Source organism: Leptonychotes weddellii, chromosome 15, assembly GCF_054177405.1.
Source record: "Leptonychotes weddellii isolate Sample4059 chromosome 15, ASM5417740v2, whole genome shotgun sequence".
In the NCBI taxonomy this organism is placed as follows: Eukaryota; Metazoa; Chordata; class Mammalia; order Carnivora; family Phocidae; genus Leptonychotes; species Leptonychotes weddellii.
Window position 1 is genome coordinate 19,178,992 of NC_138383.1, and position 20,061 is coordinate 19,199,052.

General features: G+C 46.2%; 1 protein-coding gene across 3 annotated transcripts in view; it reads right to left on the reverse strand.

Moving 5' to 3' along the window:
* Window positions 1-3,891: 3,891 nt before the first annotated feature.
* Window positions 3,892-20,061, reverse strand: part of WIPF2 (WAS/WASL interacting protein family member 2) — a 50,005-nt gene continuing 33,835 nt past the window's right edge. For all 3 annotated transcript variants that reach the window (XM_081805030.1, XM_081805031.1, XM_081805032.1), the window contains 5 exons: window positions 19,685-19,801; window positions 18,671-19,327; window positions 10,500-10,709; window positions 9,048-9,149; window positions 3,892-8,806 (listed from right to left, as the gene is read on the reverse strand). In XM_081805030.1, coding sequence (XP_081661156.1) covers window positions 8,766-8,806; window positions 9,048-9,149; window positions 10,500-10,709; window positions 18,671-19,327; window positions 19,685-19,801 — 1,127 coding nt within the window. In that variant the 3' untranslated portion in view covers window positions 3,892-8,765. The remainder of the gene's footprint in view (window positions 8,807-9,047; window positions 9,150-10,499; window positions 10,710-18,670; window positions 19,328-19,684; window positions 19,802-20,061) is intronic.

Consider the following 20,061-nt stretch of genomic DNA (forward strand, 5'->3'; position numbering starts at 1 on the left):
TTATCCTTATTTTACAGATGAGAAAACTCAGAGGTACAGAGGCCCAAAGTCATAGCAAACCAGGCATTCTGGCTCCAGAGCTCAAGTTCTTAACACTTGAGTGATGCAATAAGTTTATCTCAACAGATTTCTACGGTACTTCTAATTCCCTCACTCCAGGCACGGGGTGTGTCTTTATCACTAGCTTAGCCCAGCATCCTGCCACGTTTAGTCTTCCCTCCGCCCGGCACTCGGTCCCCACCCCACACCCTCTCAACCCCACCCCGGAACATCTCCCTCCTACAACATTCAGCCCCTTTATTCCACGCACGACTGCCAGCCTACTCCTTTCCCTTACCCCGACCTCAGACCTCCGGCGATCTGAGCTCTTCTCCCCTCACTTCACCTCGGGCCTCAAGGGAGGCAGCGGCCCTTGCCATAGCCCTTCTCCCAACTCCGCAGCCTCCCAGACCCAGGGCCTCCCCGAGCAATCCTCTGCTCTCCACCTCACAAGGCTGAGTCACCTCAGTACCGGCTCTTCCTCACGTCTCTCGCACACGGCTTCAGGGAGTCTTCAGGCCAAGCTACCGAATAAACTACACACCAGCGTCAGTAAAGCCCAGCCGCGCTCGCGCCAAATCTGCAAAGCCTCAGCTTTACCGCCTCCCGCCAAAGGCCGACCAGGTTTCTGATTGGCTGTCGCTAGAGCACCGCGCGCCTTGGCCAACGCCCCCTCCTTCGCGTCCAATCCGGTCGGAAGGACCACAACCAGTAAGGGAGCCCCAGGTCTCCGAGCCATTGTAAAGCCACGCCCACTGACTGAGAGGGATTCTACATCCGGGGCCTCCGCGGAAAGACGCAAGGTTGCGGAGGGAGCGATTCTGGGTAAGGCGAACCAGCATAGCCGCAAAGGGCAGCGGGAGATGTAGTCTTAGCTCACGCGACTCTTTCCACGCCCTTTTCCATGGGAGGTGCAGAGGATACGGTTGCCCCTTCTGGCGGCCAAACGTATCCATTTTCATTACCCTAATGGGATACATATTCAGTGAGCTACTACGTAACACCTATCATTTGGGGGGCGGTTCTGGTGCCAGGCAGAATACTAGTCACTTACTTACCTAATGCTCAACCCTGCAAAACTCACAAAGCCAACGTGTGGAGGGTTAATTAGAGGTCACAGCATCTTGGTGGCAGCGAAGAGCCTAGGACCCAGATTTCCTGACACCCAATGTTTTTTTGTCAAGTTCTACACATACATAAAGAAATACAGTACACTTCATCACAGTATCTCTCTGATTTATGTTTCAAAGGTAATAGGGTCAGGTCTCTGCTTTTGTTAAAAATAATATTCTGTGCACCTTCTTATCATTAATTCCATTAATCCACACATTGTGGAGAGTTGAGAGAATTATGGCCTCTTAATTTTAAAACCTTGTTTTATAGCTAAACACTAGGGTTTCAGGGCCAGGGAAGACTGCTATAGAAGAAGAGGCAAGCTGAGCTTTTAATGAAAAATATAAATTAGAGCAGTAATTTACAGGCCAGCCTCCAAAGTTAATAACCTAGCTAAGCCTCAGGTTCCTTGAAGGCCAAAACCCAATTCTAGGTGATGGCAAGCATTTATCTTTCATCCTTCAGTTTCAAATGAAATAGAACAATGAAGCTGAGAAATAGGAAAATAACACTATTACAATTGCCAGTTAATTGTGGTTAGTTCATACAGGAGATAAGAGCAAATACTGAGTGTTCAAGTGTATGCCAGGCACTGAGCTCAAGTATTTTACCTACACCACCTTATTAATTCTCACAAGCACTGCATGAAGTTGGTATTATTTTCATTTTGCAAATGAGGAAACTGAAATAGGGGTGTTGAGTAAATTTGCCCAAGGTCACACAACCAGTAAGTGGAAGAACTAGCATTTGAACTCAGAAGTCTGACAGGAGCTCAAACACTTGACCACTTAAACATAGGAGGAAGTATTAGACGCAGGTCCTAAATAGGAAGCCTTCAGTACACTTCTAAATAGGAAGAAATGGGGGCTCCCAGCTGACTCAGTCAGAAGAGCATGTGACTCGATTTCAGGGTTGTGAGTTCAAGCCTCATGTGGGTATAGAGATCACTTAAAGTTTTAAAAATAGGGCGCCTGGGTGGCTCAGTTGGTTAAGCGACTGCCTTCGGCTCAGGTCATGATCCTGGAGTCCTGGGATCGAGTCCCGCATCGGGCTCCCTGCTCGGCAGGGAGTCTGCTTCTCCCTCTGACCTTTCTGTCTCTCATTCTCTCTCTCTCAAATAAATAAATAAAATCTTTAAAAAAAAAAAAGTTTTAAAAATAAATAGAAAGAGACAGTGAGGGAGCACATTTTGGGAAGGCTCTCTAGGAGCTGAAAACTACAATAGAGATTAGCTGCTGTGAATGGGAAAAGTGTTCCCACAAAATGGAGGCTTTTCGACCAGATGGCATTTCTGATCTCTTAATAGAGCAACAGAACCCAGGAAGCAATCTTCACTGTTCATGTATTTTGATAATCTGGGCACCTAAAAAACATCCTTCATAACTTGAAGTGGTAACGTGTGTCCAGCCAACTTTAAGGGATAGTGGTGAAAACCTCCCTCGGTTACAGTGTGGCTAGAGGGAGCCCAGGAAGCAATGAGTACTTAGTATTCATCCTGGAGCCTATGAAGAAAGAAGGAAGAAAAGCACTGGTCCAGGGTAAGCCTACAAGATTAAATGACCTCTGTGGAAGCAGGCAGAGAATCACAGAACGTCCGGACTGAAAGGTCTCTATCAGGTTACCTACATGATGCTCTCCCTTTCTGATACTACAGGAACACACTGCACATGCCACCAGACTGGTGCCTTGCTTCTGGGCCTCTGTCTTTGCTCTCTCCTCTGTCTGGAAGGCCACACACCGTGTATCCACCTTCCCGGGCTAACTGCCATAAAGCCTTTTAATAACCTACATATGTTTCTCTTGGTAGCTGCCTTGAAGTGTTCTACTAGACTCTGAGCTCCTTGGAGGCAAAGACCAGTCAGTCCTATTCATCTTCATATTGCAGGTGCCTGGCACAGAGTAAAGTATGCAATAAATGCTTGCTGCAGGAATGGAGAGGACATCCCTGCCAAATGAATTTCCACATTTTTCATGAACACTTTGTGGCTGGATAGCACATAGTCCTTTAAATCTCATACCCCTAAACCTAGGAGTGGAAAATGAATTCAATTACGTGTAAAAGTGGGCGCCTGGGTGGCTCAGTTGGTTAAGCGACTGCCTTCGGCTCAGGTCATGATCCTGGAGTCCCACGTCGGGCTCCCTGCTCAGCAGGGAGTCTGCCTCTCTCTCTGACCCTCCCCCCTCTCATGCTCTCTATCTCATTCTCTCTCTCAAATAAATAAATAAAATCTTTAAAAATAAAATAATTACGTGTAAAAGCGATCTAGACTGGGCTCCAGTGATGTCAGATGCGAAGCGTTTCTCCGCAGTTATCCTCTCAGGTGGTTAGGATCCTGAGGTTGACATTTTGGTTCTCTTACCTCTGTCTGCAGAGTAATAGGAAGTCAGACAGGCAGCATCCTTGCAGCTTCAGAGTCACAGTTTGTGGCTGTGCTGGGCCAGGAAATACTTAAAACAGGAACACTCACAATAAGCAGCTGTGTCTCAGTAATAATGAGAGTAGTGTCCTTATCACCTGCTGATACACAGTATCATGAGGGAAGGAATCAAATCACCCTGGAAGGACCTGTTCCAATAGCCTTGTTGTGTGTGTGTGCGCACGCACGCGCACACACATACACTCACACACAAACTAGCAATACCACCCCAACAGGACAGAGAAACCTTACAGGTTTACGAAGTTGAGGGTCATTCAGGCAAGCTCCATTTGAGGGCTATGTAAAGTCACAGGAGGAACAATTAAATCAATAAATAGGTAGTTTATTAATCAGATTAATAACAATAATCAGGGATTCAGCCAATCTGGCAAGTATGGATGAAAATGAAAGGAGGCCTTTTTCCCCCTCCCTCTCATAGGTTTTTATATCTAAATTACGTGAAAGTGATTCATACACACACCCATTATGAATCAGTATGGGAAATAATTTCAAGACCTCTCCTAGTGATGAAAGTGCAAGGTGAGCTCATTAAGTCTTAGCGATGATTATGTCAGCTGACCACAGTAAGCAGAGAATGTCTGGCTCAGTTTTTACACCCCAAGTCAAAGTTCAAGAAAGCCAGCCAAGATTGCAACTTAAAAAGCAGGGAAGAAAAAAAGCCAACACCCACAATAAAAATAAACACAGTCTGTCTGCTCTGCCCCCACCTTTTCTCCCATACCTCAGTGGGACAATCTGCCATGCAACACAGGTAGAAAGAATCCTAAGAGATGTGAGGAGAGGACACAAGGCCAGAGCGTCTCCTGGGTCCCCTGAAATCATGGGCCTCGGGAAGTTAGGTGGCAAACATAAATGATGACCAAAACTACCAGAGTCACCCAGGTGAGCATGGTTAATGAGAACTATGATACTCAAAACACAGCAGGAAGGGAGGAGGGAAGACCCCTGGGAAGCTGCAGATGCTTCTGCCCAAGTCAGTGTAGCTACCTTCTTAGAGGTTCTAGAGTCAAACCACTACACTCACCAGAAGCAACAGATGTTCTCCCCTCCCTATGCCACCACTGCAGGCGGTGTTCCAGACAAGAGTACACAGTTTTCAGGTTTTGGTTTTTGTTTTTAAGCAAGGTTTAATTAAACTGCACAGCATCCAGAAGAAAGAAATGTACCAAAGAATCCAACCTGAGACCAGATTATACATTGTAGAGGGGTGGGGGGGGTGGGAGGGAGAGGAATCACTGCTTATTGGGAGGGAGCACTGCAATTGGGATATAACTCCAAAATAAATCATACAATAAATTATTTTTAAAAGAAAACTGATCCACATGCAAAGATGGACACACACACACACACACCACACACACACACTCGCGCACACACACACACACTCTGCACACGTCACTCTAGTCTTTTATTCAGTGTTGACTAGGACTTCCATGCTGGTCCGTGGGAAAGGACAAAGGTTAGACATGAGAAAAGAAGGCTTGGCCCCTCTGCCACCAGTGGAATGAGATTTAAGACAATTAGAGAGGAAACCCACTAGGTTGTTAGAAACAAGAGTAGAAAGAAGGAAACAGTTATCAAGGAAGATTTTAATTGCTTCAGAGAGAGGAAGAAAGCACAGAAATCTAACACAAGTAAAGGCACAATGACCGTGGAGTTGAATGGAACCAAATCCTTCCTTCAGTTAAAAGTTATCCTTCTTTTTGTATGTGTTTTGAAGGTGGCTGTAGTTTTGTTTCATTTCGCTTTTAAGAGAGGAGTCTTGAAGGCAGAGTTGTAATGCCTTCCATTCCCTAAGTCAGGGTGGCTTACAGAAAGCCACCTTGACCACATTGCCAGGGACTGAGATTCAGTAGGGAAAGAAAGGCTACAACTGGAATGTGAAGAATCGGATTTACAGTTGATTTTAGGTTGGGTTTCCAGAAGGACAGACAGCTCAGTGTAGTGCCATCAAAGGGCCTCAGATGCCCTATACTCCACCCCCAGAGCTTTGCAGAAGGAAAGGACCCTGGAGTCACATTTTTCCCCCACTCCCATAAGCACTCAGCCTACAGATTATTTCAAGTGATCAGGAGAATTAAAACACACCCCAACCCTGAGTTGCTCTGTAGCAAGTCTATTTACAATTTTTTCTCACCTCTCCCTGGAGGTAAATCTGGATTTCAAGTTGGGAAGCTATGAGGTGAGGGGATGCCCCCAGTGCAATGACCAGTGGCTAGTCTCCTTGCCTTGGCCAGTTGGGAGGGCTGGGATGCATTTCTGGAGACAAGCAGCCTCACATCCATCAGGTTGGGTAGCCCTAGGCGCCCTCCTCTGGGAGCCCGACTGTGAGGATGATGGGGCTCTGCAGCTGGAGGAAATCCTCACAACAGAAAAACCACACCTGGAATATCAAAGTGATCTGATCCAAGTTTGGTGACCAAAGAAGAGGGGGGAAAGAGGGGCATCTAGCTCATTTAAAAATCTGGAAGCCACTGCTCTGCTTCCCAGAAAGGGTGGAAAGAATCAATTAAGTTTTCCCCACTAGAGAAAAACATCATAAAACCAAACCCACACAAGGGCTTATAACACAGCTTCCTGATGCTTAGTTGGGCAATGTCTCTTCCTTCTGGGAGGGAGGGAATAAGGGGATTAATGGGACTGGGCAAGAGTCTCAACATGAGACCACCCAATCTTCCACTGAAGAGACGACATTCCCACAAGCAGATAAAAAGAGCAGTTTAAAAGGTGAGAAGTTTTAGTGCTCTTGCAGCCGGCCCACCTTAAATCTATATTACAAGCTTTTTACAACATACAAAATAGATCAATAACTATGAGGATCACATTCCCATTCTTTGATAGTAAATATACATGATAATAAATCTGTTATTAACAGAGGGACCAAATAATGTATAAGGCAAAGACATTTAAATAGGTACTGTGCCATCAACATGCTCTCAAGAAGAAAATCCGTCTGATTAGATCCAGGCCCAGGCCTTTTTTCATGAGGCCAAAAAAATGAGAATACAATCAATACCCATGTGACACAGTCCAAATGCTGGGGAATATGAGGGGCAGCAGGTCACAGAAGAGGAAGATATCAGCCCCAATGAAAAGCTAGGGTTTGGCTTTTACTTGTGATTCTTATTTTGATGCTTTATGTTTGCGTAAAGGAAAAAAAAAAGGATACACTTTAATAACATTATACAAAAGGCATCAACTCCCATTTCAAAAACAAATGGGAAGACTTCACAGTCCAAGTTCAGTAACTGGTCAGCATCTCCCCTGGAACTCTGCTGCAGGGTTAATTAACTCTTGTATTCTCTTTTTCCCTCCACTCGTGCGTGCCCTGTCTCAGCACTAAGGGTTTCAGAATGCTGGGGATACTGCTGAGAGATAACTCCTAAGAGATTTGAAAATAAAAATGATAAAGAGAATGATTAGAAAAGGTATGGTGACAGACCTCAACATGGTTTGTTCCAAGAGTCGATAAAGTCCAGGGGATGGCAGAGGATAGCAGACCCTGTACAAAGAACCCAAGCCGAGAGCTCTCCCATCTGGCACGGGAAGACTTGGGTTTCTCTGGGCACCATGCACAGATCCTTAGTCTGTGATCCAAGAGATTGGAGAGGTCCTGAAGGTGATTTAAGCCTGTGATGTACCTGGTGAAAATTTTTGACTTTCCCCATCCATTTCAAGAATAGCCTTGGCTCCTTCCCTGCTCTCACTCCGAACTTTGAGCAGTCTCTGCACTTGGCAAGAGTTGTAGCAAACTAAACCATCCCACGTGTAGAGCCCAGGAGCTCCATCCTGCTGTTGGAGAATGGTGAAGTCCCGTCCCACCATCCAAGCTCAGTTCCTACCTAGACTAGGACCCTCTCTTTCCTCTGTGCCCTTGAACTAGGACCTGGAAGACGAAGAAACATATTGCTTGCTGGCTGCCAAGGAAGATCAACTGAACTGAGGCACACCTCACCAAAGTCTTTGTGCTTCCTGGCACAGAGGAATCTTTGACTGTCCCCATAACCTTCTTCACCCTCCTCTATTCTGCTGTGTTAACCCCTGCAGTCTTGCGAAGGCAAGAGTAGTGGAGAAAGGAACAGGAAGTACCTGCTCAGTCAGATGGGCTGTGAACTTTGGAACAAGCAGGCCTTAAAATCCTTCAAAGCCCACAGAGTTGACCCCTTCCACGAGGTGCTTCACCCTTCCCTTGTCATCCTGGCCACCCATCAGGGGCTAAAGTCTCTGAGCAGGCCGTCAGGGCCAGTCAGAAAAGACTTCAGAGGTGTCAAGGCCAATGCCCGATCTTTCCATCTCCCACTGCAGGGTTTTGGAGTTTGTGAATCCGTAATGAATCAAAGTGACTTTTCTTTTGAGGGGATGGGCAGTGCAGAGAGGAATAACAGCCCTCAGCCTCAGCACCCTGAGGAAACAGGCAAATGGGCAGGGAATCCCAGAGGACACAAATGGCTCCTGGCCCCTTTGCTGCAGAGAAACTGACTAGCTCTAAAAGGATCCCCAGTTTATTTCACCCTCTCTTTTTATTAGATGTTTAGTTCAACTGATTAGTATTTAGTATTTATAATATCCAACTTCTCCCTGGGGTGGTGGCATGGGGTGGGGTGAGAGCAAAACCAAAATACCCCTAAAAAGAAAGCAGACCCATTTCTTTGCCCTTTCTTCAAACTTGACCTTTTAAAACAGATCACTTCTCTGCAAATTCCTTTCCTGTTTCACTAAAAATGCCCACCCCCAAGAAGTCCTGGCCATGCCAGCCTCCCAAATGAGGAAACATAATATACCCACCACGCTTCCCCCACAGTGGGTAGGAGAAAGTAGGAGTACAATTCTCCACCCTGCCCCAACAATGAATTCATTCATCACAACAAGGCACCTTTCCCCAAGAGGAAAGCAGGAGACATGGAAACTTTTTCCTCATCTGGCTAGCAGGGCTTGCGAGAGGAGGCATGGATTCAGGGTTTGAGACCCTACTGTCAATATAAAGAGTCCAATCACCAAGTCTAGAGACGAGATGCATAGATGGAGGTGAGTGGGGAGGACGCTTGGTGTCTAGAGATGGGTTGCACTGGAGAAACACATCAGGAGCTCTCATGCAGGTTTCAGGGGAATGGAAGGGACCATCTGAGCAGAGGAGAGGGTCCATCCTTTTCCTGAGGAACAGGACCAAGCCGGGCTTCACCTGAGAATGGGTGGCAGAGGTGGGGCTCCACGGGCAGCTGAAAAATATAAAAATAAAAACCACATACATAAGGTCAACCACCAAACCCTGAGTAACCCAAACATTCCTGAAATGACAGGCTCTTTAAGCTAACCTTCAAATTTTAGGGACTGGTTTTGTTGTTTCCTTGTTTTATTAGAAAATGCAGATGAGGAGAAGCAAATTTTAATCTAAGAAAAACACACCAATTCTACTTTCTATGGAATTATGGAAATACTTTCATTGACTACTCTTCTCACCTCGATTCGTTTTGCTGGGATATATTCTCTGAAAGTGTTTATATTCTTCTGGAGCAGGAAAGTCTTCTACTGGATGGAAAGAATACTTTGACTCAAAATCATCTGGGAAAGGAACAGAATATTAAGTCATATCACCCTTCCTTGTGCTCCCACACATTCTGTATCACTTCTGAGCCCCCCACCCCCTTGTTAATCTCCCTCGAATTCTGATGGACCACTAGGGCCTCCCTGGCCCACTAAACCAAGGTTCCTGAGGCCAGCAACAGCATTTCTCTATGCACCTTGCACACACAGAGGATACGCTCAGAGGCTCTTTACATTAAGGAATGAGTCTTTGAATTGGTTCTTCAAATCTTTCCACCAAAAATCAGGCACTTCAGAGGAAAGGAGCCCAGCTGTTTGCATGGAGGAGAAGGAAATACAGTTCTGTTTCAGTTAACAGTCATCTTAGAGACTGTCACCATGGGAAACCAACTGAACTGAATCCACAGACTGATAGACATTAACCTAAAATGGGAATTTCTGTCACCAGCTAGTGAGAGATCTAACTAGATAATTCCCCTCTGGCCCAGATTACCCTCATTTAACTCTATACAATAGAGTTGGGGCAGCCATCTCACGGTCTCCGCTCCCACTTTCTGTGGGCCCCTCTAGAAGGCTCAGATTTTCGATCGGTGTGGCTCAAACACATTCCAAAAACCCTGGTCCCCCAATTAGGAACAGCCTAGACTGGGTGCAGAGAAGAGGCAACCATTCAAGAACCTAGAATGTTAGGGCTGAAGGAGACTGTAGAGATCTTTCCAGGGTCCTCAACAGAGGGTCTGAGGAAACCCTACAGACAACCTTTGCTTGGGGCTCCATCCTAGACCCAACAAATCAGAATCTCTTAGGTGGGGCCTAAGACTCATTTATAACCTTGAAAAAGTTAAATCTGATACACTTCTGATCTCATCAACCTCCTCATTTCACAGATGAGGGAAGTGAGTCCCAGAGAAGTGAAGTAACTTCTTCAAAGTAACACAGCCAGGTAATGGCTCTGTATTATTAATGTCGTGTACCATGGGTTGTTTTTGTTGTTGTTTTTTAAAGGTCCAGAAAAGGCCCTCTCTTTCCTAGGAAGATACATCATTCCTGTCTGAATAATCCTGAAAAAGATAAAGTCTCTGACCTAAAAGCTAACCACAAATGATCCTTGGGGGGCAAGAGAGTATAGCTTTGGAGTTATTAGCACAACACCTCCTGATTTTACTTCAATCTCTTCTAAAGCAATCATACCTAGAATTCATATAAGACAAGGGATGTCAATAGAGGGGGCCCAGAAATCTGAGGGAAAGTCAGGAGAAGAACTGTTGTGAACAAAGGATACCCAATGACCATTCCCACTCTAGAGTGGCCACTGGAATTAGTGAAGTCACCACAGGAACTATGAGACTAAAACACCTAGTTACTTACCCAAGAAAGATCGGACAGTGGTAATAGAATCTCTGTGGCCATTCCTCAGGGGTGGTGGAGGAGGAGGGGGTGGTCCAGCTGGCGTCCTTGAGGGCGGAGGTGGGGGCTTTCCTCGGCTCAGGGGTTCTGACCCATGCATTCGGTACGGTGGGGGGGGAGGGGGAGCATCCCTGGCACCATTTCGGATCATGGGTGGCGGGGGTGGAGGAGCTGCAAGCAAAATCCAAAGCAGTTAGGTTGGGACACAGAGACAGTGAGGGGTGGGGGAATTTGAGAGACGTGGTCTAAGAGTGCCTTGGTGCCTTTCCCAAAGAGCAGGGCTCTGGGAGCCTCCAGGCAGCATGTCGGGTATCAGATTCAACCTCCTCTCACCCCTATTTAACAGCGGGAACATTCTTCCAGATCTCAAAGTCCGGAATAAATGTGTGACCCTTTTCATTTCCTGTGACAAGTCAGTCAAGAACTGCCTACTTTTGATGGTCTTTTCCCCGCCTTTCCATGCCTTCCTCCACAATCCTAATTCAAAGCTTTCTCATATTTAGCCTGTTCTACTGCAAAAAGCTTCCCAAATGTTCTCCTTGCTTCTCATCTCTTACCAATCCATTCTACATACCAACTCACTAATCTCCTCCAAAATACTTGCTCAAACTTTTCCAAGGGCTTTGCATTTCCTCTATCATGAAGTTCCAAATCCTTAGCTTCAACCCCAACTGGGTCTCACCCCATCATCCTCTTTTTTTTTTTTTTTAAAGATTCTATTTATTTATTTGACAGAGACACAGGGAGAGAGGGAACACAAACAGGGGGAGTGGGAGAGGGAGAAGCAGGCTTCCCACGGAGCAGGGAGCCCGACGCGGGGCTCGATCCCAGGACCACAACCGGAGCCGAAGGCAGACACCTAACGACTGAGCCACCCAGGCGTCTCCTTTCTTACACAGTAACTTACCATGCCAGGCAGCCTGATTTCACCTTGTCCTCTTCCTTGCTTGATTCCTAGGCTGAGACTCCCACTGTCGCCTCTGTATCTCTCTACTACATCTTGTATTGTAATTTTTCATTTTATGTGCCTCTTCCCCAGCACACTAAGTCAGGGTAGTGTCCATTCATCTGAGTTCCCAAGCTCAGCCAAATGTACAGCACACAGTAGGTATGCAATCAACATGTGCTGACTAAACCAAACCACATATGCTTTGCTCATGTGACTCCCCCAAAAGACACATAAATGAGATCCGTCTTCCCTTACTACCAAACCCTACCTCTCCTTTAAGATTCAACTCAAGCCCCATCTTCTACAGGCTTTCCCAAAGCAATGCACTCTATTCTAATCCCCTCCTTCTTTGTTCTCCCATAGCATTTATAGGCTGTGTCACTTACTCTAGCATTTAGTAGTACAGACTAAAATGAGTGATTCTCAAAATATATATAGTAGGTTCATCTGCAGAGTTGCATATCTCCAATGATAGGCTCCTTGCTCAGAAAAACTGGGAATGCCTCTTTGGGAATTGTCTCCAAACCCAGTTTCTAACCAGGCAGATCCGTAAATATTATATGATGTTCATATCTCATTTTTCTTTTTTTAAAAGATTTTATCTATCTATCTATCTTACAAAGAGTGCATGCGCGCATGTGTGCAAGCTTGGGGGAGGAGCAGAGGGAGAGGGACAAGCAAACTCTGTGCTGAGCGCGGAGCCCAACGCGGGGCTTAATCTCACGACTCCAGGATCATGACCTGAGCGAAACCAAGAATCAGATGGTCAATTGACTGAGCCACCCAGATGTCCCTCATATCTCATTTCTGAGGTTGCACAACCATCAATAAAAATATTCATACCTACGTCTCTTTTCAAAAATCAAATTCACTCTGAAAAGACAAAAATGTGGGGTGCCTGGGTGGCTCAGTTGGTTAAGTGTCTGCCTTCGGTTCAGGTTATGATCCCAGAGTCCTGGGATCGAGCCCTGCGTCAGGCTCCCTGCTCAGTGGGGAGTCTGCTGCTCCCTCTCCCTCTGCCCCTGCTTGTGCGCTCTCTCTCTAGCTCACTCTCTCAAATAAAATGAAATCTTAAAAAAAAAAAAAAAGATAAAAATGTGTCACCAAGTAGAAGGTAACATCAAAAACACATATGAAGACATGGCAACATCACTGGAATAGGTTCTAAGTAAGGTGTTTGTATTATGTTGTTCTACTCTTTTCATTAACTAACGAAAAGAGCAGCTACCATTTATTTGGTTTCTGTTATATTCCAGGCACTGTCCCAGGTACTTTATAGGCATTGCACTTTAAAAATTCTTCCGCCACTCCTGCAAAGTATGTGGTATTATCCCCATTTCACAATGAGGAAACTGGGACTCAGGCTGTTTGTCTGAGGTCACAAATTTAATAGACTCAGCACACATCTGCTCTTTCCACTATGCCCACACTGCTTTACTTAACTACCCTAAGTACTATATTAACTCCCCCCAAAATGTATAACCCACTGAGACAGAAGTTTATCTTCTGGTACCAACGCCATGTCCAATAAATAGTTGTTTCCTAAATAATACATGGAGAGACTACTCAGCTTAACAGACAACACTGGTTTAGTGATAAAGGGTGTATCATCATCATCATCTTTTTTTTTATAAGTACGCTCTACACCCATCGTGGGGCTTGAATGCATGACCCTGAGATCAAGAGTCACATGCTCCTACCGACTGAGCCAGCCAGGCGCCCAAGAGTATTATCTTCTTATTCCTCCTGAACTACTGTTGGAATTTCTGTAGAGTGACCGCAGTTAAGAAAGATGCAGTAATGGGATGATTTATGTAGACAAGGGGTCCAGCACTGCAGGCCCAGTAAATGTTAGTTTTCACTTCCCCTAAGATGCACTCTGAATGTCTCCTTCACTCTTTTCAAGGTTTAAGTATGGACAGGGGCTATTAGAAGCAATAACTAAAGAGAAGCCTCCTTACCACCACCTAGCAGATCTCTGAACCTTGATTTCATCCCAAATCTGCCCAAACCAAAGCTCTTTCAGGTCACCTTCAAAATATTTCCCTAAAACCCAGATTTCTCAGGGCCCTAAGAGTCTGTATCTACTCTAGGGGAGGTCAGGGAGTGTAAGGCAGGGTTAGCTAGGCTCAAAAGGACACCAGCTAGACATTGGGCAGGTGGCAGTGATTAGAGCCACTCCAGACTGGCCAAATAGAGCAGGACTAAGAGTAATCTGCCCTCCCTCAGGGACGGTCATCCCAACCAGGTTCTGCCATCTCCAGCAAGTTTCTGAGCTCTTTGTCACATACAATTTTAGGACCCTTTCAAGTGACAGAGCTGGAACCCAAGGACTGTAAGAAAGAAGCAGTTTGTAGAAGAAACTTTGGGGTGGGAGATCACCTTTTGTAAACCTAGAGAAACCCAATTTTGAGGAAAGCAAAAAATAAACAAATGAACAAAATTTAAAAATTCCCTTAAAAAGTGTTTTACTCTGCAAAGAAAAAATTCAGAAACCCTATGGACCAATAAAATTGGTCCCTGAGCACCCTGGGAAGACAAAAGACTCCATACTTTTTCAAATGTAAATAATTCATATAGAAACAAAAGTATATTATCACATAATATTGTCATATGATTTAATAACAGAGATAAATCCATGAACTACCTGGAAACCCTTGCATAAAACCATTAACAGTTATCAGCATACTACAGTTTACAAAGAACTTTCATACATACTTTTATTTACAACCACCCCTGAAGGTGTACTATGAACACGTGAGGAAACAAACTCAGAATCAGGGGCACCTGGGTGGCTCAGTCGTTAAGCGTCTGCCTTCGGCTCAGGTCATGATCCCAGGGTCCTGGGATCAAGCCCCACATTGGGCTCCCTGCTCCGCAGGAAGCCTGCTTCTCCCTCTCCCACTCCCCCTGCTTGTGTTCCCTCTCTCGCTGTCTCTTTTTCAAAAAATAAATAAAATCTTAGAAAAAAAAAAACTCAGAATCAGAGCTATCTGCCCAATGTCACACAACAGAGAGAGCCAATACTCACAAGATCTCTGACTAAAATATCTCAATTTTCTCTCTGTGTTATCACTCTAAGAACTGCTGCTCTGGTTACAGAGATGGAAAGCTGGCCAAGGCCTCCATCAGGTCTCAAAGTTGGTGATGGCTAAGGGACAAAAGAACAAAGCTCATAACTTCACATTTTTCTGAAGAAACCACAAAGAAAGAACAGCGAAGTGGGAGGCAAGAAGTCTGCAGACATTTAAAACTACTCAATTCAGGATGCTTAAGTCGGTAGAGCATGTGACTCCTGATCTCGGGGTCTTGAGTTCAAGACCCACATTAGGCCTACAGTTTAGTTTAAAAAAATAAATTAATTAAATTAAAAAAATAAAACTACTCAGTTAAACCCACAGAAATTATATTTTTCCCCTCTTCTATTCCTGGATAGGATTAGAAAGATATGGGCTCTGCTTCGCTTTAGAGTCTTTAAAAAAAAAAAATCCCTGGGACGCCTGGGTGGCTCAGTTGGTTAAGCATCTGCCTTCAGTTCAGGTCATGATCCTGGGGTCCTGGGATCAAGTCTGGCATTGGGCTCCTTCCTCAGCAGGGAGCCTGCTTCTCCCTCTGCCTGCCGCTCTCACTCTCTCTGACAAATGAATAAATAAAATCTTAAAAAAAAAAATCCCTGGGGCGCCTGGGTGGCTCAGTTGGTTAAGCGCGTCTGCCTTCGGCTCAGGTCATGATCCCGGGGTCCTGGGATCAAGCCCCACATCGGGCTCTGCTCAGCAGGGAGCCTGCTTTTCCCTCTCCCTATGCCTGCTGCTCCCCCTGCTTGAGTTCTCTCTCTCTCTGTCAAATAAATAAATATTAAAAAAAAAAAAATCCCTAAGTTAAAAAATCATTTTTAACCTAAACTTTGTAGAATCAAAGGCCACCTTAGGACTAGGATTCTTATGGCTAAAGCCAGGGAGACACGGGGTCAGGAATGTACCAGGTTACCGTACGACTGCCGTATGCTGGACTGCCAGCTCCCAGAATACAAATCTCTACGTACCTCACCAAGCAGCAGCACAGGTTAAAGGGCTTTCAATACGTGCTTCCTGATGACTTAATTTCTTAATCAATGATCCAAACCTGCAAGGACTGTTTAAAAGCTCAAAAGCCATTTTTGGAGGATGTGGCTCAAAGTCCAATGATAAAAGAGGACACCAGAGCCAAAATTCCTGAGTCTAAGAAGGTCCCAGAGAGCTTCATGGTCTCCCTAACTCTCTACTTTCAGTCATGCTATTTTGTAAAAGGACTACACAACCTCTTCTTCTTTTTCTAGAGCTCCTTAATCCCCTCTACACCCAGTTTAGGCTCATGGTCCACTGTTAAAATCACTCCCTGACCTACACCCTTAGCTTCCCTGCCCCACTCTCCCTTAATGCCCCACATGCCTAAAAAAGCTAACCTTGGTTAAACACCAGGCTGCCACTACTCAGCACTGCAAACACATAGCTGAACACACACTGTGCTAACCTCACTTTGAGGGTATGGCTCCTAATCCTGAGTTAGCCTTTCATGCTGCTGGTTATCCCAGCACACTTCCCCACCCCCTTCACTCTCCCACGTTCCCAGAGGACCACTTCATGCCCCTCTCTCTCCTTCCCTCCCCTCATTCACAGCAGATGTCCTTGTTTTCTATTTCACCAATAAGAAACAAACCAGAAGGGGCACCTGGTTGGCTCAGTCGGTTAAGCATCTGCCTTTGGTTCAGGTGATGATCCCAGAGTCCTGGGATGGAGCCCCATGTCCGGGCTCCCTGCTCAGCAGGGAGCCTGCTTCTCCCTCTGCCCTTCCCCCTACTTGTTCTTTCTCTCTCTCTCAGATGAATAAAATCTTAAAAAAAAAAAAAAACAGGGCGCCTGGGTGGCTCAGTCGTTGGGCGTCTGCCTTCGGCTCAGGTCATGATCCCAGGGTCCTGGGATTGAGTCCCGCGTTGGGCTCCCTGCTCGGCGGGAGGCCTGCTTCTCCCTCTCCCATTCCCCCGCTTGTGTTCCTGCTCTCGCTATCGCTCGCTCTGTCAAATAAATAAATAAAATCTAAAAAACAAAAAAACAAAAAAAAACAAACAGAAGAAACTTTGCACATGCTCCTACCACTACACCTACCTACCCACTTACATCTATGACTATGCACTCTGCCTTCCCTCCTGTTACCATGGAAGAACCGTGTTCTTATCTAAGGTCAACCCATTACCTATGGATCAGATTCCATTCCTTTTAGCCTTTTAGGGAACATTACTCAGGCAATTTCCCCCCCTTTCTACTGTATCATTTCATCAGTATACAAACAGATGCTGAAATATCTCTCATCCTGGAGAGGAGGGGTCCCAACCCTCAATCCCACATTCTCCTCCAGCAACCATCCCATTTATCTGCGCCCCCACCCCTGCTCCCCTTTAAGCAAGCTGAGATTTATACATTGCTATCTCCAATTCCTCTCTCCCTATCCCCAAGTTCCCAAACACATCTTAGACTTTCACCCTCATCCTCCACCACTCCACTGAAACTACCAAAAGGATATTATGTTGTTTGGGGGTCCCCCCAAAGAACTCCATGTTGCTAAGACCAATGCCATTCTCAGTTTTTAGTCCTGGACACAGCTAATCACTCCATCTTGGCATCTTTCCAGCATCCTCGTTTTCTTCCTCACTAGGGGCTCTTTCTTAGCTTAGCTTCCTCTGCTTGCTACTCTCCATCTCTGACCTCTACTATAAAGGCCTCAACCTCTTCTCTATCTAGACTGACTCCCTAGGTGAGCTCACCCAGCATGTGGTTTTCAGTACCATTCAAATTTCTCTAGCCCAGATCTTTCACCTCAACTTCAGAGTCTGACAGACATCCAAGAGAAAATAATGAACTGGTGTTTGGCTAACAGGCATGTCAAACTTGACTTGTTTGAAAGTGAACACCTGTCTTCTTCCCCCAAAACCTGCTGCAGTCCTACCTACCTGCCTGGTTTACTGCAACAGCCTCCTAAGTGGTCTCCCTTGCCACCTCTGTCCCCTGCAGTCTATTTTCAACACAGGAGTTTGTCATCCTTTTATTTTTATTTTATTTATTTATTTATTTATTTGACAGAGAGAGTACAAGCTGGGGGAGCAGCAGCAGGAGAGGGAGAAGCAGGGAGCCCGATGCGGGGCTCGATCCCAGGACCCTGGGATCCTGACCTGAGCCGAAGGCAGAAGCTTAACCGACTGAGCCACCCAGGCACCCCGAGTTTGTCATCCTTTTAAAAGCTAAAGCAGGGGCGCCTGGGTGACTCAGTCATTGGGCGTCTGCCTTCGGCTCAGGTCATTATCCCTCATGATCTCAGGGTCCTGGGATCGAGCCCCGCATCTGACTCCCTGCTCAGCGGGAGGCCTGCTTCTCCCTCTCCCACTCCCCCTTGCTTATGTTCCCTTTCTTGCTATCAAATAATCTTTAAAAAATAAAAAATAAAAGCTAAAGCAATGTTTCTCCTCTGTTCCAACGGCCTCCAGTGGCTCAGCATTTCACCGAGTAAATCCCAGTCTTGACAAAGTCCTACAGCATTCTCCTGTGGAAATCTAGCTTCCTGACCTCCATGTCCCGCCACTCTTCCCCGCTCACTCATTCCAGTCCTGCCACAATGGCCTCCCCGCTGTCCCCAGTCTCAGGGCCTTTGTATTTGCTGTTCCCAATGCCTGCAATAGCTGTTCTCCCAGATAACTGCTTAGCTTACTCCATCACTCTCTTCAGGTCTTTGCCAGATCGTTACTCTATCAGTAAGGCCTTCCCTAACCCTACTCTCACCCACCTCTGCAATAAAAAATATCACCATCACCCTCCACCTCAGTATATCTTATTCCCCTTCTCTGCTTTGTATTTCTCTAAAGCATCTACATACTGTGTCTTTATATATATGTATGTATGTATTTTTTAAATTTTTTTTTTTTTACTAGTTTATTTGCTTGACTGTCCACAGAGAACAGGAATCTTCTGTCTTTTCTATTAATTGCTGTTTCGCTAAAAGCAGTCTTACACACAAAAAAGCACTCAGTAAACCTGTTGAATGAGTAAGTGAATTCTTTTTTCTCTTCAATCGCTGAAGGAGAGCTTTGGAGAAAAGGGTGAGAAGAGAAACACAATTCTCCGTCTGATAGGAAGAAAAGGTGCTTCCAGGCACTTACCTGCTCCCCGACTGGGAGGGTCCCGGGCTGGGGGAGGTGGTCTATTACTCTGTAGCGACGGGGAGGCTGAGGTGGGTGGAGGAGGCGCTAGGCCTCTGACAGGCCCCGATGTCTTCCTATGCAAAGAATTGTGTCTCTGTGGCAGCTCAGGGGCTGACTCATTAGTAGGACTGGAGGGTCCATTGGGGACCCCAGGAGGCTGGCGGTAAGGCGGAGGAGGAGGAGCCAGAGACTGGCCACTTGGTCCCGTTCTGATATTCCCAGGGGAAGGGGGTGGTTTCACTGGGGGTGGAGCAGGAGGTCCCTCCCGACCAGGGTGCAGCCTCTGTCCAGGTGTGGGCGGCAAGGGTTTCTCTCTGTTGTAGGCAGGGGCTTTGCTGCTGTGCATGGGCAGAGGCGTCGGGGGTGCGTTGGCACGCCGCCCCGGGGGTGGCGGAGGAGGGGCAGAGGAGCTGTGCTTCATGCCTGTACTGCTGGTGGTATTAGGCCGAGAGAGGTCCGGTAACGAGGGTCTCTGCATCCGGGGCAGTTCTGGGAGTGAGGCTCGGCTGCCGTCTGTATCATCTTGAGGGCGCCCACTGGCTGTAGACACCGGTGGCCTTGGGGCAGCAGCTCGAGAACTGGGGACTTGTAGGGCTGGCTTACCAGCTAGGTTCTCTACAAATACACCAGGTAGCATGTGATCAACACAGCTAGATACGTGTTAGTCAGTATCTCTGCTTCACCCAGCCTCCTTAGTGTAACCTGCACGGTAGCAGGTTAAATACCTGTATAGTTCTGGATTTTAATCTGGTTTCAGGCTCAGGGCTCACTGACAAATACTGCTGATACAAGTTGAACACATTTTTACTTAATCCCTCAGCTTTGGCTTTATTCTGCTCTGTAACTCCTCCCCTGCTCCCACTTCTCCTTCCTCCCACCTCTACCACACACCTGAACCCTAGATGACCCACTTGGGACTAGTCAGAAATTAACGCACTTGGGAAATACCCTAAGAAAGTACTGATCAGATACCTGAAACGTCCTTGGCTCCCACAGGTCGGAGCTTCGGCACTCCCCCTTGGAAGAGACCTCCCTTGGGCTGCAGGGCAGCTGCTCCAGAGCCATAAGCACCACTGCTTCCTTTTGGTTCTGGAAAGCATACCATTAGGGTTTTCACTTCACATGCTGGGAGCTGGTGAGCAAGTCAATCCTGAGTAGAAACCCCTCCTCTATTTAGGCTTTAATTTGCAAACAAAGCGACCCTGCTTTTGCATTTAAAAAAAAAAAAAAAAAAGGCTAGGCCTCTCAGCTCCACACCTTCAGGTAGAGATGAAACTCTTCACTGTGATGAAAGAGAAAGAACATAAGGAACAAGGAGCCAAACTTCCCTCGTTTAGGAAAGGCGAAGA